This window comes from Spea bombifrons, chromosome 4 (assembly GCF_027358695.1).
Source record: "Spea bombifrons isolate aSpeBom1 chromosome 4, aSpeBom1.2.pri, whole genome shotgun sequence".
NCBI classification, from domain to species: Eukaryota; Metazoa; Chordata; class Amphibia; order Anura; family Pelobatidae; genus Spea; species Spea bombifrons.
In genome coordinates, this window is record NC_071090.1 from 31,864,657 (window position 1) to 31,890,077 (window position 25,421).

Here is a 25,421-nt window from a genome sequence, read left to right on the forward strand (position 1 = left end):
GTTATGCACGCTCGATAAGTATTATAAAAGTCCGAATGGTCACCATAAAAAGTCCAGACGTTCGGTCTCCATTTCTGCTTTCTTGAGCTGGGGGACCTTGCGGGTGCTGCAGGATTTCAGTCCTTCACGGCGTAGTGTGTTACCAATTGTTTTCTTGGGGACTATGGTCCCAGCTGCCTTGAGATCATTGACAAGATCCTCCCGTGTAGTTCTGGGCTGATTCCTCAACGTTATCATGATCATTAAAACTCCACGAGGTGAGATCTTGCATGGAGCCCCAGACCGAGGGAGATTGACAGTTTCTTCCATTTGCGAATAATCGCACCAACACCTTCTCACCAAGCTGCTTGGCGATGGTCTTGTACCCATTTCAGCCTTGTGTAGGTCTACAATCTCGTCCCTGACATCCTTGGACAGCTCTTTGGTCCTGATCATGGTGGAGAGTTTGGAATCTGATTGCTTCTGTGGACAGGTGTCTTATACAGGTAACAAGCTGAGATTAGGAGCACTCCCTTTATTCTGTTTCTCATTGATCAAATAAACCTACCATTAAAATTATAGACTTATCATGTCTTTGTCAGTGGGCAAACGTACAAAATCAGCAGGGGATCAAAGTATTTTTTCCTTCACTGTACATATTTGAGCATTAATTATTTAGCTATGTGAGTTTCAGGGTGAGAAACCTTTTTCAGGTCCTTACCACGTTGTCTCTACTGAAAACAGGAAGCATTAGTATGCACACATTTTGCACATGCTTAATAGCACTTATTTAAGCAGCAGCCAATCGCATGTAAGTGGTTGGCATAGCTGTGATTGGCTGCCAGTGCTCAATGGCTGTTTTACTAAGCATATTCAAGAGGCAAACCAAGGTATACCATATGCTTTTAGACAGCTGTGTCTTTTTGTACTCAAGAATGGCTACATCAATTTGATTGCAGCAAAATTCATTGAAGTTCATGCAAAATATGGCTGGAATTCTTCTTTACGAAAACAGAAGTTAAATGTTGCAGGGCCATTTACTTTGAGAGCCTGGGTGCTATGCACCGCTGATCCCTGTTTAAGGACGGTCATATTTGGAGTTGAAGATGTGGGCAATTTTTATGACTTAATTTTACTGTAGAAAATACGTATAAACTCCAAAAATATGGTTTGTTCAAAATTCACTAATATAGATGTCACAACTTACTGGTAGAAGGGATGAGGCAATGGCTCTACGGAGATAATGCGCATCAAACCACGGTCTCCTGTGCTTAAGGACTGACCCTCCCATGAAGACTCCTCACCAATATCCCTTAGATGCACCACATCATTGAGAGAGACAGACAGAAATTCTGACTCCTCACCGTCATCCACTCTTGGTCCGCCATCCTGTACTACAGCTCTAGCATAGAAGTTTCCTGCAATAGGAAAAGGCATTATTAAATTATAAAATGTTAAGTATTTGATATATTTGACATTCTTTACTGAGAGTGTTTTGTTCCCAACGATCTGGAGTTTTGTATGTATTTTTCCAATATGTTTTCAACCACAATTCCCTTTTCCATTTTCAAAGAACCCAGTTAGTGTACTGGGTTGTAACTGTAGCCATGAACAAATAAACTGTAAATAACCCACAAAGCATTTGAGCACTTGACATGACCATCAATTGCCATAATATTCATTTTCTGTGTTTTGTTTTTCAAACTTTTCACGTTGGTTAGCACTTATTGCACAGGTTACATTCAAGTGCACAGAAACCCATCAAACCATATTCATCTGATTCTTCAGATTACGGATATACTCTATATGGATAGGTTATTGTATGGGTTTTGGAAGCTACAGGGCACAATGCATAACACACATCTTACTTCAGGACAGTACACAGGGCAGGGTAGACACACATAAACTATATATAGGTGATCGAACTGTAGATGAGTCTCTGACCAATCAGCAGCACTTACTCCACATTACTGGAGCCACACGTGTAGTGTAAAAATGGGGCTTATAAACATACAGTATAAGAATTGTAAGCTTGTGAGCAGGGCTCTCTCCACCTAATGTATCGGTTTGTCTTAGTCAATTCTCATCTTGTCATAACCCTTGAATATATGTATTGTATTAAGCGCTGCATAAATTGCTGGCACTATATAAATAAAATAAATATAATAATAAGAAGTAGTCTTCTGTATTCTCGTGATTGCGCAAGGTGTCAATGATGGTTCCCAGAGACTGCCTTGGATGTACACATTGGGAAACATTGAGTAGCAGGCACACCACTACAGAAGACATTGCGTTCCATGCCGTCACAACAGGTTTTTTAGGCATACATTTTTATGATGGCAGTGAACGTCATGAAGGTTTTAAGGAGTCTAATAAATAGTGTATGTATATACTGTATGTACTAGTTGCTAAAAACCTGTAACTCAAAATGCAAATACTGAAGCAGTCACAGGACTTCCTACAAACCAGTCAAAATGTTTTGGTCACATTTCAAAACAACAGGTTTTTATCAAGATGCTTTTGAAATATGACTGAAATGTTGATATATTGTAACTGTAAATGTAAGTATTGCGGAAGGTCCCATAAGCGCTTCAGTTTTTGTATTTTTAGTTTATATATATATATATATATATGCACCTAACATATGCACCTAACAAGCATATAAATGCAATTTTTAGGGTGCTCCTGAAATCATCTATACATACAAAAAGGCAAACAAGAAGTATATATCTAGAAGGTACACAATGCAAATGCTATTTAAAAACACTTTGAGTATAATGTGTATTTTCTCACATATAAGGCCATATATTGCTTAGCCCACCACTATGTTAAAGTACCGCGATCTTGCCAAATCCTAACATGACTGTATTGCTTACCATGGATCTGAATCAGCGTTAGTACATTACTCTGAACCCACTGAAACTCTCCTGTAGGGCTGAAACAACTAATCGATAAAATCGATAATAATCGATAATGAAAATCGTTGTCAACGATTTTCATTATCGATTAATCGGATCGATTTTTATCGATTATAAAAAGAGGTTTTTTTCAGAGCAAATGCTCTGAAAAACTCCTCTCCTTATATAATCCGACCTCAAACAGAGATCGGATTATAACACCGGAATCCAGATCCCCCGCTACGCTGCAGGAGACCTGGATTCCCCTCACTGTCGGCCGGTCTCTCACTTCCGTCTCTCTCCCCCTCCCATCTGCCTCCTCCCCCCTCCCATACACCGCTCTGCCTCTCTACCCGGCACCGTTACTGACAGGCACTTTCCCTGCAGCTTCATAGAAGCCTCAGTGTAAGTGAAGGTGAGTAACAGAGTCTGTCTGTGCGATGCAGACCCCCACCGGCTGACAGAGAATCATCCTCTCTGACAGCCGGTGAGGGTCTGTATCGCACAGACAGACTCCGTTACTGCCCTTCACTTACACTGTGGCTTCTATGAAGCTGCAGTGAAAGTGCCTTCAGTAACGGAGCCGGGTAGAGAGGCAGAGCGGTGTATGGGAGCCACCCTCCAATACACCACTCTGGCTCCTCCCCCTCTCATACGCCACTCTGCCTCTCTACCCGGCTCCCTGGTGTCTTGTCAGAAACGGAGGTTCGGAGGAGCCAGAGCGGAGTATGGGAGGGGGGAGGAGGCAAAGTGATGTATGGGAGGGGGAGGAGGCAGAGTGGTGTGTGGGAGGAGCCAGAGTGGAGTATGGGAGGGGGGAGGAGGCAGAGTGGAGTATGGGAGGGGGAGGAGCCAAAGTGATGTATGGGAGGGGGAGGAGGCAAAGTGATGTATGGGAGGGGAGGAGCCAAAGTGATGTATGGGCGGGGGGGAGGCAGAGTGGTGTATGGGAGGGGGGAGGAGGCAGAGTGGAGTATGGGAGGGGGGAGGAGGCAGAGTGGAGTATGGGAGGGGGGAGGAGGCAGAGTGGAGTATGAGAGGGGGAGGAGCCAGAGTGGTGTATGGGAGGGGGAGGAGCCAGAGTGGTGTATGGGGGGTATTATGAATTTTTAGGGCATATAGGGGGTATAAGGCATATGGATATTAGGCATATCAGGGGGCATAAACATATCTGGGGGTAAAAGGATATCAGGGGGCTCAGTGGCATATAGGGGTATAAGACATATCGATATTAGGCATATCAGGGGGGCATAAAACAAATCTGGGGGTAAAAGGTGTATCAGGGGGCTCAGTTGCATATCACTGGCATTTAAGGAGTATAAGGCATATCAGGGGGCACAGTGGCATATCAGGGGGCACAGTGGAATCTGGCATATAAGAGGTATAAGGCATATATGGGGCAGAGTGGCAAGCTGGGGGTCAGATGTGCATAACTGGGGGCAGTTTGGTAAATAAAAAAAATTTAAAAAAGGCTTTTTTCTCAGTTTTTATTAAATATGAAAAATAGTTAACATATGAATTAATATTTACTAATAACTTTGTATTAAAACCTAGTTTGAGAAACGCCGTGTTTGGGTTCTTGTAGCTTTTATTATTATGTCAGTAAAATAAGAAGGTGAATAGAGAGAGGCCATTGCAATAAAGAGATGAAAGTGTAAATTGTACGTTTTTTATTGCAATTTTTCTTCAATTTAAAATAATGTATTTTTTTATCCGATTAATCGATTAATCGACAAAATAATCGGCCAACTAATCGATTTATTAAAATAATCGTTAGTTGCAGCCCTACTCTCCTGTGACTTAATGCCCTGCGTGGACACCATTAATAAGGCACTTGTGTGGTGGGAGGAGTGAGTTTAAAATAATTGTCCGGTGCTGTCTCTTAATGGCAAGTAAAACATAAATAATTCATTAGGTTTTTAAATTCTTCCAAGTAATAGTACAATAGAAAACTATTCTATAGTATTGCCCATAACACCACCCTTACATATTTTTATTAAGAACGCTTATCATTAACTAATGTCTGGTTCCAGTGTTTATATGTTAAAAATGCATTTACCTTCTTGCAACAATAGTCCTAGGTAGAGAGTTGCCAGCTCATCTTGGTTAACGGAGACTTGAATTTCTGTATCTTCTACCAGAGCTGAGTTCAGCCAGTATCTCTCATCAAACAGCAGGTGTTCCAAGCTGCACGCCACAAAGCCTAGGGAGACCATAAAGATGAGACCCTCTAACACACGCAAAAATAATAATAATAATAATAATATACAGACTAAAGGAAACAATGACATTTTAAAAGTATAATCGCAACAAATCTCACACTTACAAAAGCTCCTTTCTAAAGAGGAGGCCTAAATGTCTGCAGTTTAATTTACCGTTTGAAGTACAGTTTCGGATTTAAATGAATACATTTCAACAAATGATGCTTATAAAATGAAAGAAGGCAAGTATGCGGAGTGTGTAGATGAAGGTGGACGGGAGGGAGATGAAACGATGCAGAGAATGGGAAAAAGTTAAGGTTTAGGAACAGGCATGGGAAAGACCAACTTATCTGGTTTGGGCATTTTCTCAGGCAGCCCCACAAAAATATATGCAAGGGGCTATAATCGGCAGCCTTTTGAGATCCGGTCAAACCTATCGATTTATTTTTGTATAAAGATACCTTGATATCATCGAACATAAAATTTAAAAATTTCACAAAACCCTAAATTGAGTATATAAGTTAAGTTTTATTTTTGTTTGTCATTCCACGTCTTCTGCAATGAAATATGCCCATTGTATTATAAATCCATATTCTTTCTGTGTCTATTGTGAATTGAAATAAATCTGACCACTACCTAATAAGGCATTGAACCATTTAAATTTACAAAGACAAATACAACCTCGTTGTTATCCTTACCTAGTGAGAGATAAGTTGTGAACTTCCAGATCTCTTCTATAGTCTTAAAGGTGATCATAAAGACATCTTTCTGGGCCTGGACAGATACTAGCCTGGCGGACAGCTCCTAGAATAAAGCATATATGGTGTGAGTATGTTTTGCATGCACTTACTGTTTCAATCTAGAAATAGCAAGCTTTTTTTGGCATTGATAGATGCCGTTTCAAAGGCTGATTGGTTGGTGTGTTAGCCAATCGTCGTTCTTTGTGAATAGTAAAAAAAAAAAAAAAAAACGTAGAGCAGTGATTCTCAACCTTCCTAATGCTGCGACCCTTTAATACAGTTCCTCATGTTGTGGTGACCCCCAACCATAAAATTATGTAATTATATATTGTGAAATATGTGTTTTCCGATGGTCTTAGTCGACCCCTGTGAAAGGGTCGTTCGACCCCCAAAGGGGTCGTGACCTACAGGTTGAGAACCGCTGACGTAGAGGATTATATTTATAACCTGCGAAGGCTGCATAGAATACGCCCAAGTGCTAGAAAATAGAGCAGAGAGTTGACATGCTGTTTTTTTTGTAACAGTGTAGCATTTTGTAAACAATGTAGCATTTTGTAATCAGCACTTTTCCAACCTAACCAACATATTTGGAAGGTTGCAGGTTCAACAGTTCATTGGTGGATTACTTAAATTCACAGCCACTGTAACACCACACATTTACCCATAATACATAAAGACGTACATACACCCACTCTAACACCTTATACCTACATTTACACACACGTTTCTCCAACACTTACACATACACACACACCCCAAGCACATAAATATATACACATGTCAACGGGCATTTGGGGAACCTTCCTTTTATTTAATGGAGCAACAAACTAAACAAAGTACTTCAAAGTATTGGGTAAAATATTAACCAAATAAATAACTTCATATTTGCATTATATGAAAACATGGCAATAATTTTTATTAGCCATGAGAGAGAGGCTCTGCCAAAATTATCTTGAAACGATTTCAGATCTACATTTGGCATAAGTATCCAGTGGGCACGTACTTTTGTAACAGGAAAAACATTTGGACAACATAAGATTTCAGCGCACGTAAACTACTAAAATTAGAGGGAACATTGTATTGGACATATTTCAATATTCAGAGAACAGCAGAATCTGTGCAAAAATGGAAGAATGCCAAAGGATTGTTAATACCTATTAAAATCTGCCTACACTATGCTAAAATTCTGGTCAAAAGTCACAAGATGTTTTTAAAGTTTGTTAGTTAATGATGTACTGTGTATTCCAACATCCTATTAAGTTTTTAAATCTGCAAATGTTGCATTTTTAATGTTACATATTAACACTTCAAGTATCTGCAGTATCTGGTAAAACTATCTGAAAAAACATGCACGGGGTAATGTTTGATATTACATGTCTGTAACAACATTGAAAATGTTGATGTCAGACTTTTTCTAAAGAGGCATTAAGGACTTGATAATAAATGTGTATGAACGGTTAAAATGACTGGCCTTATTGTCTCTTTTACTACACTTTAGCATAAGCAGGGGATGAGATATACAGAGAGGGCATTTGCTAAGGAACATGAAATAAGGTTTCACACTTGAATTTTTAGAATAAAAATCTTGCCGTCTTAACTATACAGCATAAAGAACCAAACTAATAGTGACATCAGAATTCACAACTTTTTACCCTTACAGACAGTAAGGAAGACCTTCTCAAAAATAGTCTGACAGTGCCTGTACTTTTAAGTGGACGGCATTCCCCCTGAAATTATTAAAAAAAAATAGCAGATGCTGCCTGTAAACCACACTACAGGTCTAGAGATTACACTAGATTACTCAAGTGACAATTGTCCCACCACTTCTTTAGCAGAAGTCCTATAATTCTCAGTCAGTAGCCTTAAAGCAGACCGAGGCAGGTCAAAACATTAAGTCTAATTCAAAAACTCGTCAAAATATAAACAAATCCTTTCTGAATTACTTAACATGAGCTAAATTGGTGTGATAGGTACCACAGTTTTACACAAACAACCATGTGCAAACAATTCAATGAAATAGACTTTTACCTTCTAATCGTGCCATGTGACTTAGTTTGGAATTTTTATCTCCATCTCTCGTACAACCTTGTTAATCATTTTTATTTTATGGTGTTGCAAAATACCAATTATTAGACACTGTAAAATACCTTATTTTATCTATACTGATGTACCAGAGCTTGATCGGCACATTACTTTGGAAGGGGCCAAAAGTCTTTTACATCCTCTCCCCTTTCAACTAGAAACTGTTTTGACTTTTGTTAATCTCCTAGTCTTAACGGTGCTGCAGTCTTTAAGTGCCTCATGTTTACAAGAAAGTCCCTGGCATCCAGTTCTGATTTCAGATGCAGTCTTTCTCAGTTTCTCTCTCATACATTATAGTGTATACACTAGACTTGGGTGCCGGCCAACTCTTCGTGTTCGACTTTGTGGGGACAAAAATCTTTGTGTTCCACGCATATTCGCCCGTTCCTGTGTTCGGTTGGTGCAAGTATTCATGTGCATCCTTCGTGTTCATTTTTTTCTTCATTTTTGTAGAAGGGGTTATTACGGGGTTAACGCAGTACGCGCTACGCAGCAGCTTTGTCGCCAGGATTTTAAAGGTTGATGCCAGAGGAGGCCCTGCAGGCGACAAATAGAGTCGCTTGCATGGCCCTTTAACTCCTGATGGGGAACTTGGCCTGTGTCACCGCTCCAAGAGTTAAGGGTATTTAACAACTGACGCAAACTTACGGATCTCGGCTCCCATTATCTGCGCAGCATCCCTGGGGTTAACGGGAGCGGAAATCCATACCTTCGTCGTCAGGAGTTATAGGGCCATAAGAACGACTTTATTGGTTGCCAGCAGGGGCCTCCTCTAGCATCAACCAATCGGTTGATACCAGAGGAGACCCCTGCAGTCGACCAATAGAGTCGCACGCACGGTCCGTTAACTCATGACGGCGAACCTACGAATTTCCCGTTAACCCCTGCGATGCTGCGCAGATAAGGTAGGCTAGATGGGGAAGGGACCAGGGTGATTAGTATACGAAGACGAACATGAAGATTCTTCGTGTTGTGTGTCTTCGTCTTTGTATACGTTTTGCCGCCGCCACGTTCGTATGTTTGGTATTCGGGCTGACCAATGAAAATGCATCCTTCGTGTTCGCTTTCATGTTTGCCCGAATACAAATGCACACGTCTAGTATACACGTCTACCACTTCATCCAGGAGGCTATTCCACATATCTAGCACTCTCTCTGTAAAGTAAGACCTTTTTACATAACATCTAAAATTACAGCTTAAACCAGAACTGTTATTTTTCTTAATTGCTAAATGTTAAAGCTACACTCTCTACATTAACTAAACATACATAATCTATTTTTTTAGATATGACAGGATCATTAAGTTATCCCAGTTAAGTAGCTGACTGTGAGTGATTGGTTCAGGCAGCTTTTGTAATACCGATCAGGGAGAAATAGGGCTTCCTGACAAAATGTTCATTGATTGTTCTGCCACAGGCTGCCACTGATTATTTCAGGAGAACTTTCAAACTAAATATCTCAAACACAATTGTACTTATTGATAAACAAAAGGTACAACCTACAGATACTTAAAAAAAAAAAAAAAAACATTATGCTAAAAGCTGCCACTGTGAAAGTTACCCTCATAAAGTTTACTGTATTAACTTTAACCACTTCAGAAGTAATATGGTAGGTGAAAGATTTTTGGCTCCAAAGGAGAAGTACTTTTTTGGCAGTGACAAGTACATAGAAACTTTGAAATTAAATATTTTAACTTCAAATCTTTATTTCTTTCTGGCACATACACTATATTACCAAAAGTATATGGACACCTGACCATCACACCTGTATGAGCTTGTTTCTGTCCCACACCAAAACCACAGGCATTAATATGCAATCCCTCCTCTATGCAGCTATAACAGCCTCCACTCCTCTGGGAAAGCATTCCATACGATTATGAAGTGTTTCTGTGGGAATATGTGCCCATTCAGCCAAAATAGCATTTGTGAGGTCAGGCATTTGTGAGGTTCATCTCTACGGCGTTCAATGAGGTTGAGGTCAGGCCTCTGTGCAGGCCACTAAAGTTCCTCCACACCTGCATTCCAATAGATAGCGTTCTGCTGGCATCCGCAATAGATTCAGTCATCAAATATCCAGATAGTGAGGTGTGATTCATTACTCCAGAGAACATATTTTCTCTGCTCCGGAGGCGGTGTGACTTACACCACTCCAGCCAACACTTGGCATTGCACATAGTGATCCTTTGCTTGTGTGCAGCCGCTTGGCCATGGAAACCCATGATGATGATATTGCTTTTAGAAGCAGTTTGGAAAGCAGTTGATATTTACTCCCTAGGCATTTCGACAGTCGGCAGCCCTGCTCTTAGTGCGCATGGTTAACCGGTTCATGTATGAGCTGTTGTAATCTTAGATGCTTTCATTTCAAAATAATTGCACTTACAGTATAGCAGGGCAGACCACGTTTAGAGTCACTTGCGTATGACCCATTCTACTGCCAATGTTTGTCCATGGAGATGGCTGCCTATATGCTTGATTTTATACACCTGTTAGCAATACCTGTTATACCAGTTAGCCATACCTGGCTGAAACCTAAACTCAATAATAAGGAGGGCTGTCCACATACTTTCAGTTATATAGTATATGTTAGAGCAAACATACATAATTTGTTAAATATTAAAAATTGTTCTATAAATAAATGTAAACGTTTTATGAATATGTGCCTTCATGTATCAATAAAAGAATAGCTGTAGAAATAATCCAGATTCACATTATTTATAAGAGGAATCAACTAAAAGATGAATTAGATGAATTGACCTAACAAAGATCAGCACAAGTAAGTCAAAATAGAATAATATTATAACCCCCCGCAGACCCACTAGGCAAACAGGAAGAGCTCCTACCTTAAATAGCATGTGCATTTCCTTGTTGTCATTTTCCAGGGCCCACAGAGTTTTTCTTGCCACCTCCTGCAGCTGGACGTTAGGGCCCTGGGTGGAGCGTCGCAGGATGGAGAAGGACAGGGAGATTTCTGTAAATAACAGGAAGGGCAGGCGCAGAGGAAACAAGCAGTGTTTATTGAACAGACATAATACCCAAAGCACTATAGGGGTTTATTCACTAAGGAGGGATTGCCTGCAGTTTTGAACCTACTAAGTTCACTATACATTATAAAAGGCAAACGATTGTAAGTTTCTATTGCAAAAGGACTGCTTCTGCAAAAAGGTGATTTTTAAGAACTTCCACCGATTTAACTATTAAGTATACATGGTATGCCAGTTACATCATGCAGGAGAAGCTCATTGAGGTTGGTCTTGCAAACAGCATTCTATCATCATGCAGCTGAAGTGTCTAACTCTCCTCCAAACGTTCGCTTTAGTGGGGGTACACCCAATTACTAAACCAAGCTCCAAACAGAACATGTGATTTAGGCAATCAACATACCTACATTGTGCATATACATTTCAGTCAGAACTGCTAAACTGGATTTAATGTATTTACCCCCACCCACAGAGCTTGCAATCTATTTCTAAAAGACCTTCCATAAACCACAAATATGTTGTACTATTTAATTTCACCACCACGCTTTGTAGCACAATAATAAGAATAAAAGTATTTTTAGTAATAGTAGTAATATCACCATCCATACTAGTAGTGCACACATTTTGTATAAAGTATATAATAAGAAATATGGCCAAATTCTGAATACCTGCGGCATTTTTATTTTCTTTTGCATTACAAGAAAGGACATCTGTATTACAGTTTAACTGTGTTTATCTTATTTGTGACAAATGATGTTAGAAATTAAAACCTATGTTTGTAATAAGCATTATAAAAGTTAAAATGATCTTTCTTCGGGTCTCAGAAGAGGGTGAAGCAAATCACAATTTAACAGGTTAATATAGAATAATGTGCCTCACAATCATGAAACAGATGTATAATTTACATAATTGCGGCTTTTTGCATATCTAAGCCACGAGGTTATCAGCCACTGTTAACCATAATTTTGCAAAGGTTGTAATATCGCATTATCTCTGGAGGACACATTAAGTTCCTAGTAACTGTAGTCCATTATTTCTAGGACTGAAACCATGATCTGTGTCTTCTCTAATACAAGAATACTTGTTTGATACTGGCCCTGTACACTCACATTTTTCTTGAACAGGTGTATAAAAAGCTCAGATGCATTAACACCATTAATCTATATTTTAGTAATATAATATATTAACCTATACCTAAATTAAATCTGCGGGTCCTTGACCTGCCTCCATTTACCTCACTTAGTACATTCTCACTTAGTACGGAGCCTTGCACTGCCTTCAGGGCATTATTATGCCCCGTTTCCTATTTAGAGTATTTTCTCAAAGTCTTACCAATTGCCTTATAAAATGGTAAAGGCATATGGCCCTTCACTGGGGGTGTTGAACTCCAGGCCTCAAGGCCTGCAAACACACCATGAGGCTGGTAAACTCTTGCTTTGATCATAAGCAATGTAATCAGATTAAACCATTTTTGATTACACACTGGCAGTGCTCAAGCAGGAAGTAGGGCTACAGCTATACATGTTTATACTCATAATTACTGCATTTTCATATTACCAGTTTAAGGAGTTCAACTATATACTAATGTGAACAATTAGTTATTTGCAACAAAGTTGTTACCCTACAAATTGCTTTCTGGTGTGTCTGTAGTGTTACCACCTTTCTGAAGGTTTGAAAAGTGTAATAAAGGGGTTAATTCTCTGAAGCGACTCCTGTCTGGCAATAGAGAGGTTAATTCTGTGAAACTGCTCGTATTTGGTAATAGAGGGGTTCATTCTCTGAAATTGCTCATGTCCGGTAATAGAGGGGTTCATTGTGTGAAACTGCTTAATAAATGTATTAGACAAATGGGCCATATTGCCCCGCGTTCAAGTGTGGCCAAAATCACAGCATCTGCGGCAGAATCGAGGAGAGAACATACTGCCGCAATATTGCCCCGAGTTCAAGTGAGGATCGAGGGAGGACATCACAGCAATGGAACCCGCTGGGCTATGTCTGCAAAGATGCAGGTGAAGATAGAAGATAGCAGATTGAAGAAATAAGAGAGAAGAGAAGGGAGAAGACAGAAGATAAAGAAGATGTGGAAGAAGCAGAAGTGGAAGTAGTTGGCAGAGAAAGCAGGGAAACATTTAGAGAGCGTGAGAGAGAAAGTGAACAAGTGTGAGAGTGGGAGTGAATGTGGACCCACACGTTTCAGATGGAAATTCAAAGCTTTTTTGTTTTCTTCTGATTCGTGGGGGGGGGGTCTGCCTTTGTTTTTGAGGCTTTGTACAAATTGCTAAATTTACCAAAATTCGATACATTTGCAATTCATATGAATCTGAAAGCAGATTTGAACTTGACATGTTGCTAATGCTCTCTTAATAATTTATATAATACGTATTTTATGTGTGTCACAATGTGTGCATATGTGTATGTGAGGTATGTGTATAATTCACGCCTGTGTGTGTGATCTTCAAACCGTGTCCCTGAATGGCAGAAATAAAATAACTTGTGAGGGAGCCAGCCTCCAAATGTTTTGGAATATTGTAGGAAATTTGGAGTGGATAGCGTTTAAGAGCAAGGAGCTCATATCTAATACACATGCTGGATTTAAATATTCTCAAACTACCAATAAAAAACACTATGTAAAGCTTCAGCCCTAACTAACATCTTAAAAAACAAACTGGCTCCTACATTTCTTCGGCTGGCTACTAGAGCCAAAGTAAATTTGTCAATAAGGTTATCTTATATCCAGGATTTCAAATGTCATTCTAAAAAGATGAAATAATGCATGTATATTTTTTATGGTTTTTTTTCGGAAAAAAATATTTATAATGCCAAAATTGAGGGAATTATTTTAATTGGTGATAATTAGAATTTTTAAATTATAATGATAATGCTCTAAAACTTGATGAATCTATATTAAAATGACTGGGTATTCTGAAAGATTTCAGTGCTCAATACGAGTCAGTAAAACCTCTCAATGTTTCATTGTGGTTGTACTCCATGCATTACCAGCGGTAAATCCTTCTCCCACTGCCAGGGAGACAGAGTCCTTCCCCAGTGGGGTCTCCTCAGCCACAGAGACAAGCTCTGAATCCTCCGGGTCATCTACGGAGAAAGAAAGCATGGACACGTCTCATGCAACTGCAGATAAAATATGTAGTGTGACTACGAGGATACATAGCAGCCATGACTAAAAATAGTAAATTTTCAGGAAAAAATGAAATGAAAAACAAAACTATAATGAACTGACTCTATTCATTATTATATACTTTATCTTATCTACTCTCGCAGCTTGCGCAAGTTGCCCACTACACTTTTAAGTTAGTTTCTCTTAAAACTGATTTTAACTAATAATGGTGGGGTTTGAACACTATTCTTTATGAAATGTGCGGATTCTGAAAATGTACAGACATTCCTACGCAAAGCTCTTTTTGAGTTAGCTCAATTAGAAGAAACACAGCCACTGGCCTGTAACAATCTTAGGTGGCATGTGTAAATCTGTGAATTCTTTAATTCATCCCAAAAGCAAAGTTTTACCAAGTCATTAGTGCAACACCCTATTTTTTTTAAGCACAGGGTGATGGTGTAACTCCCCATCTCTATATCAGTGGTGTACATATTAGATGGGACTGCAATCTGACAGTCACAGGTGGGGGTCTGCAAACCAAAAGACTCAAGGGAAGAAAAGCAAGAGTATTTCCAAAATGGTTATCAGGTCATGGATTTATTAAGGGTTAAAATCTGGGAAGATTTATTAATCCATCAATACAGCAAATCTGATCAAATGGCAATATAAAGAGGCTGTCAAGTACCTTTCGTGGTTCTTTCGGGTTCAAAATAATAGGTGCCATTGATTGTCATATGACCAGTCGGTACTCTCTTAACTTCATGGATTAATAAAGTTTTGGGATTTTAACCTCTAAGGAATCACAGCTTTCTGTAGCCTTTCTTTGCTTTTTTCTGGTGGTTCTGGGTTGGGCAAGTCTATGTAGAATTTAAATTCTCAACAGACTAATTTCTTTAGGTGCCAGAAAGGGCTATATCAAAAGGTGACATAAATGAGAGGTCCAATTGCCAGATTATTGGGTGACATGATGACCTGGCTGTCCTTTAAATGGAGCCACAGTGCTGTGATTAGTATATAACTATATGCAACATCTCCACGCAGCCACCCAAAAAGTCAACAGATAAGGCGTAACCACTTCATTCAGCTATTCGCATTTCTAACTATTGTTATCCCTTGGCTCACCAAGTATACTGAGAGTTGTCAAGAAACTGCCAAGTCCTGAATTAGTGATTATTGTAAGTAGCTAACAAGTAGCTTAAGTTAATTATAGGATTGCTAAACATTAAAACATTAAATAGCAAACATTTATTAATTTCTGAAATCATTTTGCTACAGAAAATATTTAATGAAAACCTCCGAGCTGGTCATAGAATTAAAGATGTTTAAATAAAAAAATATATATATCTACAAAACATAGTCTATAGAAAATTAAGAAAACATAGTCCTCAGAAAACTAGCAGTAAGCTTGCTGCAAATGGGAGTTCTATTAAGTAGAAAAGTTAAGAATTACAGGCAAAGTAGGTTTTGTGGTATTTATTAAGGTTCTTGAACAGTGGGACCCGCGGAACGTTCTGCTGAATTAGATAAAATAGTTCTATATGGCTCTGAAACATAGAAAGTGACGGCAGATAAGAACCATTCGACCCATCCAGTCTGCCCAACCTCTCAATACGTTCCTTGGTATCTGGCCTTTTTCTGTATCTAGCTTAGCCTTATGCCTATGCTTAAACTCCTGTATTAACATTTACCACTTCTGCTGGAAGGCTATTCCATGCATCCACTACCCTTTCTGTAAAGTAATATTTCCTGATGTTACCTTTAAACCTTTGCCCCTCTAGCTTATGACTATGTGTTCTTGTTGTTGTAGTATTTCTCCTAAATAAACTCTCTTCCTTTATCATGTTGATTGCCTTTGAGTATTTACATGTTTCTTTCATATCCCCCTGTCACATCTTTCTTCCAGGCTATATAGGTTAAAATCCTTTAATCTTTCCTATCCTGGAATCCATAAACCATTTTAGTAGCCCTTCTCTGAACTTTCTCCAACATATCTATATCCTTCTGGAGATACGGTCTCCAGTACGTGACTCTTTTGACTGTATTCAGAGAACATTCTGTATAAATCCAGAGAAAATAATGATCTTAGACTGTTTTCAGAAGCATCTTAAGGATAGATCTGCCATCATCACAATCATGGTCTAACCGCTCTGAATCAGACTGATTTTCCACTTGCCATTGCATCATCTGTTCTCAAAGTGTGGAAAATACACCCTGCTTTCAATATTCACGTATCCCAGAATAAACAGCACATCAGAAGTGGACATAATTAAAAGTTAGCAAGATACTATGCAAGTCATGTAAAATCTCATGTTGGATTACAAATTCCCACATGGTCAGGTGTTTTATGGTTTGTCTTTTTCTATCGAAATTGTCCTCCATACAAACTTCTTAGTTTATCAGTACCTTGGAAACTGAACTCTTTATGGCCAGGGGTCAGAGTAGATGAAAGCTCTTTAGATCCCATTGAGAAAAGACCTCTGAGGTCCTAAAAGCATCTTTTTTTCTATCTTGGCGCAATAAAAGGTATCGACTAGATGGCTTTGTTTACTATAGATTGCAAGTTCTGTGTCAGTTTTTTTTTTTTTTACAATCTTAGATCTGTGAAATTGAAGAAAAAATCTGAGAACCTACAATCTCAGATTCAGCTCACGCAAACATCTGCCAAGCACGACCAGACGTTTTTCATGGTCCTAGCTGAGGCAGACGTTCCAAGGTGGTGATCTACTCATCACCGCTCTGGATTCCATTGCAAACAATGTTAGGAGTTGAACACAGCAGAAGCCCACATGCAATACATCGCACAAAGTCCTATACTGTATTGGGATGACAATGCAGATACATGCAGACAGCCTCGTACAGCTCACACGCTCATTCCTCTTACAATCCTGTTATCATTTCCCTGACCCCCACCTCTAAACACAGGACAGCATTGGTTAAAAAAAAGAAACGCATAATTCATGCACACATTTTGCCCACGTGGATAACGGGGTAGAGTGCAGTTATAGTGGAAATCAACTGCTTTGTAGGTACTGAGATTATTTTTCCACGGATCACGATTATCACATATTATCGGGAGCATTGATATCTCTATTAAACATCTCTTTCTAATGAAGACCTGCATTCATGCCCAACTCAGATTTCTATTCCCGAAGTAAAAATAAGCCATCGATTCGCATTCAGCCTCCTCAAGCTTTGTGTTCATTCTAGCCTTTCAATGCACATCATGCGAGAGAAAAAAAAAGACTGCACCTGCTAACACATTACACCACTTAAATTAACATGTCCGTGCATTATTTATCAATGGCCTGTTTAAACCACTAGATACCCAAAGCATGCTTGTAGTCGCTGTTATCTACTTGCCTGATGCCATTGTCGACACTTCCAGACATCTTTCTTTGCGGTTTGTATTGTAGCCTTGCCAGTGAGACCAGCTGGCCAGTAATCCCAGGTCTGCCCTTTCTGCTGCTCCTTTACCTATAGAAGACACTAAAACAAAGAAAAATGTAAAAAAAAAAAAAAAATCAATTCACTGCTTTAAGTAATGCATGCGAGCAAACACATTAAGGCTAAAAATATTCTGTAGTCAAAAGCCATTACATTGGAATGACTCCGATGCTAGCAATGTATAAAAAATGGGAAAAAAATATATTCGTAATCATTGCGAACGTTTCCTTTGTCAGCTTTTATCTGCGCGGAAGGTCAGAATTCTCATCTGTTTAAGACTGTTATTTCAAGTATATAAGGGGGTGTTGTCAGTAACCATGGAGATCTTTGTCTAGAAAAAAAAAAAAGGTGAGTCTTATTTGCTGGGAGAACGTGTCTAGAAAATGTATCTCGGCTCAACGAAACAGCACACAATCCCCTAAAAGAAACGTTTAGACCAGATCCGTACATAAGAGAAAGAAGCGTAAAATTCCTGAGCGCACCGGCTGTAGGTGAGGACGTCTGGATGCAGAATAAACCAAATTGGAAACCTCTTGATCTATCGCTGCGGAAAGTCAGCGACTGTCTATATTTATGCATAGAGAACAATTGCTCAGGAAATGGTTTTCTATGAATAAAAACGCTCTAGAGACCAGTGTCACTACATGGATTGTCTCTTGAGTTCCTGTTACTTTGTTACTTTGGGTGATGAATACAACATGGAATTTCTGAAAATCTTAAGCTCACTTCCCCAAATGTGTATACAAAAGGGATACTCGTGTGTGAAACAACACTTTCAGAGTGATTTTAACCCATTCATTGACACAGTGTCACACTGCAACAAAATGTTGCTGCAAGTGGTCAGAAATGTTTTTGTTTCCTGTGTTAGTAAGTATTAAACAAAAAAAACAGTAAAAACAATGAAATACTATATTTATGATGAGGAGAAGATACAATTATTTTTTTTACATTCTGGTTTTAAAAAGTCAATGCTGAAACAAGCATTTGCTAGTCAGAAATACAGGCCGGGTGAATACAATCTATGGGTATTTTCCCTTTAAAGGGTGGAGTCTCCTTAAATATTAAGGTATAGAATAGGGGTATTTCTATCTACAAAATGTGCTTCATCAAGAAGCGGTCACCAGTTTCAGATTTGCCTTAACCCATTAACCCGCTGCCTGCAAAAGTGATGGTCTGTACAGAAATTGCTGCTACAACATAATTATAATACAACCATTGCTTGAGGGCCACAGGTGGACAGCCCGATTTAACCAAACCAGGCAACTAATTAGGGAGTGCCACTGGGGAGATAAATTAGGAATTTAATTTAACTAGAGTTAAAACCGTAAATTTCAACCAAAATTTGGCTTGCCAGAACCGGATTAGCCGAGCCAAGAAGTAAATTAAAAAAAAAAAAAGTCTAAATCTTCTTTTTGCCACAGCCATACTTCTTAAAAGTGACGGGCATTATTTGGCTTCTCTCTGGTTCATTGTTCATATCATACACAGAAAGAAAGGTTCGAATGCAGCACTCAGTAATGAGATGGTGCACAAGCCAGGATACCACCAAGTCCTTCAATAAATCCAAAATAAAGAAGCAGAGGCTCAGCACTCAAATGATAAAGTGAGTTTATTTCACGCAGGCAACGTTTTGACAAGCCTCGAGAAAGACCTGTGTGTCGAAACATTGCCTGCCTGAAATAAGCTCACCTTATCATTATTCATATAAGTCATAATCTGAGCGGAACCAGATTTGTCTCTAGCCAGAATGGCTTACCCAGCGATATAAATGGCTAGTACATTTGCTCTAAAATGAGTTGGGGCTCCTTTGTTGTGTTTTTTTTTATATATGTGTATATATATATATATATATATATATAAAGAAAAAAGAACTTTGACTGGGGTCAATGAGAACATAGTTTGAAATGTAAAAGGCCGTAAGCGTGAAAGAGCAGGGCCCTCTGCTTCTATACCGTTTAACGTGTTTATGTCACGTGTTTATGTTGTGTATTGCAAGTTTTAAAGTTATTAGTAATTCTGTATTCTCTCCTTTTGTAAGAGCTGTACAGAATCTGCTGGTGTTTGATTTAAAAATTAACGTAAATTAATTGAAATCAATATTTAATTTAAATTCATTTCTGATAACCTTTAATTCATTTTAAGATTAAGGTACAAACACAGTGGCTGTATATATTATAGTTCCCTCATATCTCCTTACCCGGTGGTGCTTATGGAAAACGTATCCTGCAGGATGTATTTTCTTAATCTTCCTCAGTTAAAAGGGAAGTCTAGCCAATCCACAGAGAGTACATGCACTGGGAAGACGTCCATAATTTGCTTTACTTGTATTAACTAAAATTGTACTGGGAGTTCACATGGAAATGCATACCATCCAGTCAAATTTGACCCAATGTCCCTATTCTTTCCATGATCTGGATGACCTCCCAAGCCAAGCATCATATGTGAATAGTTTATTACATCACGAGTCAAAGTTTGTCCTATACTAGTTCTACTATGGCAGAATTTCTCGAGTTTGGTCCAAAACTCCCACCACATCAGAACAGGTCTGTAGGATCCCTTCTCATAAACATAAGTAGCTCTGTCAGAAACACTGGGACACTGAAAAGAGTGACTAACATTTCCAAAGTGGACTTATCACCATAGCAACCAATGGACAAGTGCTGCTGATTGGACAGTCAGCTGTTAGTGGTGATATGGATGGGTTTTTTAAACATTACACCAGAATCATTTCCTTATGAATGTAACAATGGACTAGTAAGTGAACTATTGCAGTAAACAATGCATAGGATAATCCTCTCTATTAGAGAATAATTAGCTATGGGCAGCAGGGCACATTCCTTGAAATGTCATTGAAATGCCGCAAAAAAAACAACATTCTAAGCAATCGCCAGTAACGGAATAAAAATAAAATATTAAAGTAACATCCAGTTTACAACCATAGATTTGTATGACAATAAAAACCAAAATTGTTGTACCCAGCTAACTTTTTAACATCACTTAAACAAATATTTACGGTGCATATACAGGTCATTAGTGGAAAGTTGCAAGTCAGCATTTATTACATTTAAGTGGCCTATCATTGCAAGTAAATGTCTAATATCCTGTTGGGCTGAAGAATAAATAATGTAGGTCAGCACTTTAGAAGACTTTAGCTCTCTCTCCAATGTATAGCACTTAAATCCCTTAGCAGCTCAGAAAACAATTGCAAGGCTCGGAAGTGATTAACTCTACGTAGAGTTGTACATATTGATTTAGAAATTTTGTGGAAACCACAAGGCACAAATTATAGAGTAAAAAAAAAAAAAACTAGCAGTAGTAGCTAGAAAACAAACGTATGTTAAGGAACAATTTCAAAACATTACATTGTCTTTTTTTTTACTGGGCTTTCTCAACTAACCTGGGCATCTGCAGTGTTTCCTGACCCAGGGGATCCCAATACAGCAACCCATTTGGCGTGAGGGGCTGTCAAACCAGGGCAGATTAAGTTCCCTGTGTGCAGGGCTGTGCCATGCCTCTGGTATGACAGAGTCCCCAGTCCCTTAGCACAATGCATCTTTTGACAGCACGACACATCTGTGGGCTGGAGGAGGGGAATGGCTGAAGGGATGTGGAAAGGGGAGGCGTCACATTCATTATGGGGTCCTTAGAAGCATAGTGCAAATCTCATTTTTTTTGCCCCCCCTGTCTGATCATGGATTCCTAGCATTCCCCTTGCTATATTCACAATGATGAGCCATTCTTTTTACTCCCACCTAAAAAAAAAATACAGCTTACCAAATCCTATCCTCATCATAATAACAGAAGGGATTCACTTGTCACCTATATCACTTCCACTATATCTGACGATATCTGAAGACTTAAAATACAACCCATAAGTACAAAACCATGGCTCGTGGACAGAATGGCTATATTGTTCTTGTCAAACAGATAGCACATGTTCTGCACATAGCATGCAAATTAATTCAGCTGTTTGATTTGTGCTTCTTCTATATGTAACTGATATTCGTTCTATAGTTCCCGCGTAGATGCTGTAAATAGCCTTTGATGTATCAAGTACATCTTGTGCAAATTTATTTTAGTTTTTTTTTTGATACATGAAAAACATCTTAGAATGTCTCCTTTTAGATCTATTTTAAAGAAATAAGGCAAGAGGGGCTTACATGACTTAACTCTTTAGCTGCCAATGAGGCTATATACGCAGTACAATTAGTTAAACTTTAAAGCTTTGCTCGCGGATGCAGGGATGCTGGTTACAGAGTAAATAATCATATTCTGTTTTCCTGTTTTGTGTTTAGGTAAGATCACAATGTATTTCCTTTTATTGTCCCCCCACCTTCAGATTTCCTCTTTTTGCCTATTGCAGCATTAGCAAGTTCAAAGACGAGCTCTGGTTCAAGGGAAACTCTGGTACCAAATGTTCACGATCTTCTTGAATAAATGCTGGGAGGTCATCTTTCAAAACGTATTGTAATTATATTCTGGTGCCGTGAGGACTGACCTGGCCTTAAACCTATGAGCAGAAGTACTTAACAGCCTAATAAAAAGGATAAGACAAGGCTCAAAAAGGAGCCAGAGGAGTTGGTTTGATATTCTTAAGTAACCAGAAAGAGAGAGATCCACAGAGATAACACGGAACAAAAAGTTAGCCACGGCTCCTGAGATTTTTCAAGCCCTGGAGTAAGGAACTTTACTGTTTTAGGATTTTTGTAACATTACAAAAAAACCTATTTCGCTTGTGCTCTATAATGTATCACACCAGTGCCATCATACTTGCTGTAGGCTGGTCCATGCACATTGATTCATATTTTTGGCACACACACAACATAAATGTCATTTGGCAAGCTCTTAACATACTAAAATAGGTATGCACAGATGTAAGAGTTCTCATGACGCACTGAATAGTTTCTGTATTTGCTGTGTGTTTTTAGTTATTTGGATTAGCATTAGAGACCCTTCTATTATTGATTGCTCTTACAATGTTAATAAAGCACCAATGGACACAATCAGAACTTTGAGGACCACTGGAACACTTCAATGAGTAAACAAAGAAATTAGGCAAATAGATGTGGATCCTCTAGCCTTTTCAGACTTTCTCAAGCCTACCAGCCACCTGCTGCATTTTGCGACAGTAGAGGTTAATGTGAATTGTAATTCTCCCAACAGCTTAGCCATACATAGACATAATGTCCCTTTGTATATCCCTACTGGCTACCCAACTGGGTTCAAACCTAGGGTCAGGATCCAGCGGAATGTATTGAGAGTGCTGTACTGACTTCATCTGGCTTAAGGCTATCATTTAGTAAACAATTACGCACATTCTTCACCTTCCAGTAAAACCTAAAAGTTCTGTTGCCCATTATAATGGAGCTCTAGGTTGTATAAAGTGTATTTGTCAACATCAATAACGTCATGCTTTTTTGTCATTAAGGCTTCCCTAAAAAAAAATACGAATAAGGTAAAACTGGCATTATTAAGGAAATACGCAGCTGTATGAATGATAGAGCTTCATTCAAAGCAGGTGGGACAGCAACCTGAAATAATACCTCATTCAGCATAAACATTCCATTTTACTACAGGTAATTAAAACATTTGACAAGACTCTTTGTGGAAGTCCCGTTGTGCATCTTTTTTAGAGAGGAAATAGCATGAAAAATGAAATATTTTGTTCAAATATAAATCTGGCAGTTCCAAAAATAGCTGCAGACAGAATTTGTATGAGATCATAGACCAAGCTGTAATGTGATAATGTGAAAAAAGGGAAAAGGTACTAAATTGGTTCTCTTTCCCCAGTGTCTGTCTTTTATAGCTGATTTCACATCAGAAACAAACTGCCCACAGCACGTATGGGATATCTCACATCTTATTTCCTCCTAACCAGTTCAACAACAACAAAAAACCTTCCGACGCCGAGTTGAAAGGAATGAAAATTTGAAAAGGGGGGGGGACTTAGAGTTGTGAATTCTTTACTGTAAGCTCTAAAACAGTCCTCGTTGAATGCTGAGGTGTGCTTGCTGAGAAGTGACATGAAATACCTGTCCTGTCACTACCAGGATGCCCGCATGACTGCCATTAAATGCTATGCTTACATAGAGGCCTCATCCCGCTAAATTCACGTCTGAGATAGCACACATAACACATGATTGGTAAACATGTATTTGTCCCCTTACCGTAATAGGGCCACGGAATGTGCTGGTGCTCTATAAGTAAAGTGCAATAATTATAATGATACTGTTCTAATTCCTGCTCTTGTACAGGCTGTAATTAATGCATTACTTTAACATCTAGCACTTTAAGAGTGACTTAAGTTTCCATAGAAAGCTAAGGAAATACTGTATTTGTTTTCTGTGTAGTGTTACTGTTACGGTATAAATGGTTTGTAGCAACATATTTAAAATATAAACAAATAAAGAGGGTTGCTGGAGAAATAGTGAAAGAGAGTCAAAAACAAATGACATCACACAGTGTGACAAAAAAAGTCATGTAGTAGCTCTACCAGCTTAATGACAGTACTGGACACATTTTAGGCTTAGCTGGTCTATGCCTATATATATGGCCATAAAAAGCTACAATGGGGAATAAAATGACCTTAAACTAATAAACTTAAACTAATGCCACTTATTTATTTAATTTTCCCTCTGAATTATCAAAAGATGAAATAGATATCGTGCACTGATTGTTTCTTTTATACCATGCTATTACTGCTATCAGATCTGCAACTAGGCCTTCTGCTACCTACATGTGGACTTATCTTCTGATAGCTTTTGTAATGTAAAACCGAGAAAACGATCCAGAACATTAAGGACAAAAGTTACAGACAATACATACATAGATGAGAAGGCAGGAAAAGTTGTGGCACAATCTAAGCTGCACTCAGATCTAAGCCTAAATCTATTAACCGAGGCAAGCAAGCCTCATCAGACACAGGTGTGCAGCTAGAAGATCATCATGCGGACTGTCCACTCTTATGGCTGGTTCCCTGCCAAAAGCCAAACATCTAGCTCAAGCCTAGCACTACCATACACATTAATAAACACATCCAGAAGAAGCTATCGCTACTACGCAAGGGGCTTGTCAGGTGCCTGAGCCATAAAGCTAGCAGGAACCCACAAGTTCGCTCAGGTGCATGCACGAGTAGGACATCAGAGACTTGGTTTGATTACTAGGACAACATAAACCTAGTCCTGGTTCTGCACATGGCTCTAGAATAACAGAGTTGTAAAGTACTTTTATACTGACTGTGGAGTAGATATGCACTTACTTGCTATATACTGACCCCAGTTCAACTGCGTGGATATTCCTCTATTACAAGTGAAACATGTACCCAGCTCTGCGGTAGAAATAGCCCTCAATACAATATACACATAACTTTTCTCTATTTAAAGCAGACCTGTCATCTCTAGATGGTACTAATACTTTCAAAGGCATGTGTGATATGTCACTGGGATACCTACTGCTTCTGGAGTGCATAGCTATGAGCATAGACAGCAAAGGGGTGCATTTACATTCTACACTATTTTGTGGTGCAATACTATGAGTGTAACTTTGTCCACCAGAACAAAGTTAATTTTTATGGCAGGTTAAGTTACTTAAAATTGACCTCTCCCCTGAAAGGCTTTACACATTCTTTTTACTATACTTCCAAAGCTTTAAACAGATCATAGAAGTTGTTTACTTCCAGGCAATTAGTTATACCCTTCACTTTAGTAGTTTAATAGATTAATAACCTACCGCAGGAAGAAGAGGTTTTTGTAACAGCGATGGAAAGGTCACTTGATAAAAACCATAAACTGTTATCTAAATTATATTTACGTTTTATGTCAACTGCTTGCATTTTGCAGCACAAGGTGTACGAAAAATCAGATCATAATACAATACTGCAGAATACGATGCTGCTATTTACATAAGTGCATAATAATTTGACAGTACGCCCCCCTGTAGGTGGAGGTCTGAAAAAGAATTGGATTTAAAAATACAATCTAAAAGGTAA

The 25,421-nt window shown here is 38.8% G+C and overlaps 1 protein-coding gene across 6 annotated transcripts in view; it reads right to left on the reverse strand.

The window, feature by feature from the left end:
• The window catches only part of SH3TC2 (SH3 domain and tetratricopeptide repeats 2), a 54,713-nt gene that overhangs the window by 22,257 nt on the left and 7,035 nt on the right, over positions 1–25,421 (reverse strand). For 2 of the 6 annotated variants that reach the window (XM_053462338.1, XM_053462343.1), the window contains exons 2-7: positions 17,351–17,476; positions 13,873–13,968; positions 10,738–10,865; positions 5,776–5,881; positions 4,936–5,079; positions 1,187–1,397 (exon numbers count right to left, since the gene is read on the reverse strand). In XM_053462338.1, coding sequence (XP_053318313.1) covers positions 1,187–1,397; positions 4,936–5,079; positions 5,776–5,881; positions 10,738–10,865; positions 13,873–13,968; positions 17,351–17,476 — 811 coding nt within the window. Of the gene's footprint in view, positions 1–1,186; positions 1,398–4,935; positions 5,080–5,775; positions 5,882–10,737; positions 10,866–13,872; positions 13,969–17,350; positions 17,477–17,587; positions 17,727–20,831; positions 21,030–25,421 lie in introns of those variants that run through there. The other 4 variants (XM_053462339.1, XM_053462342.1, XM_053462340.1 and 1 more) reach the window with 3 other exon arrangements.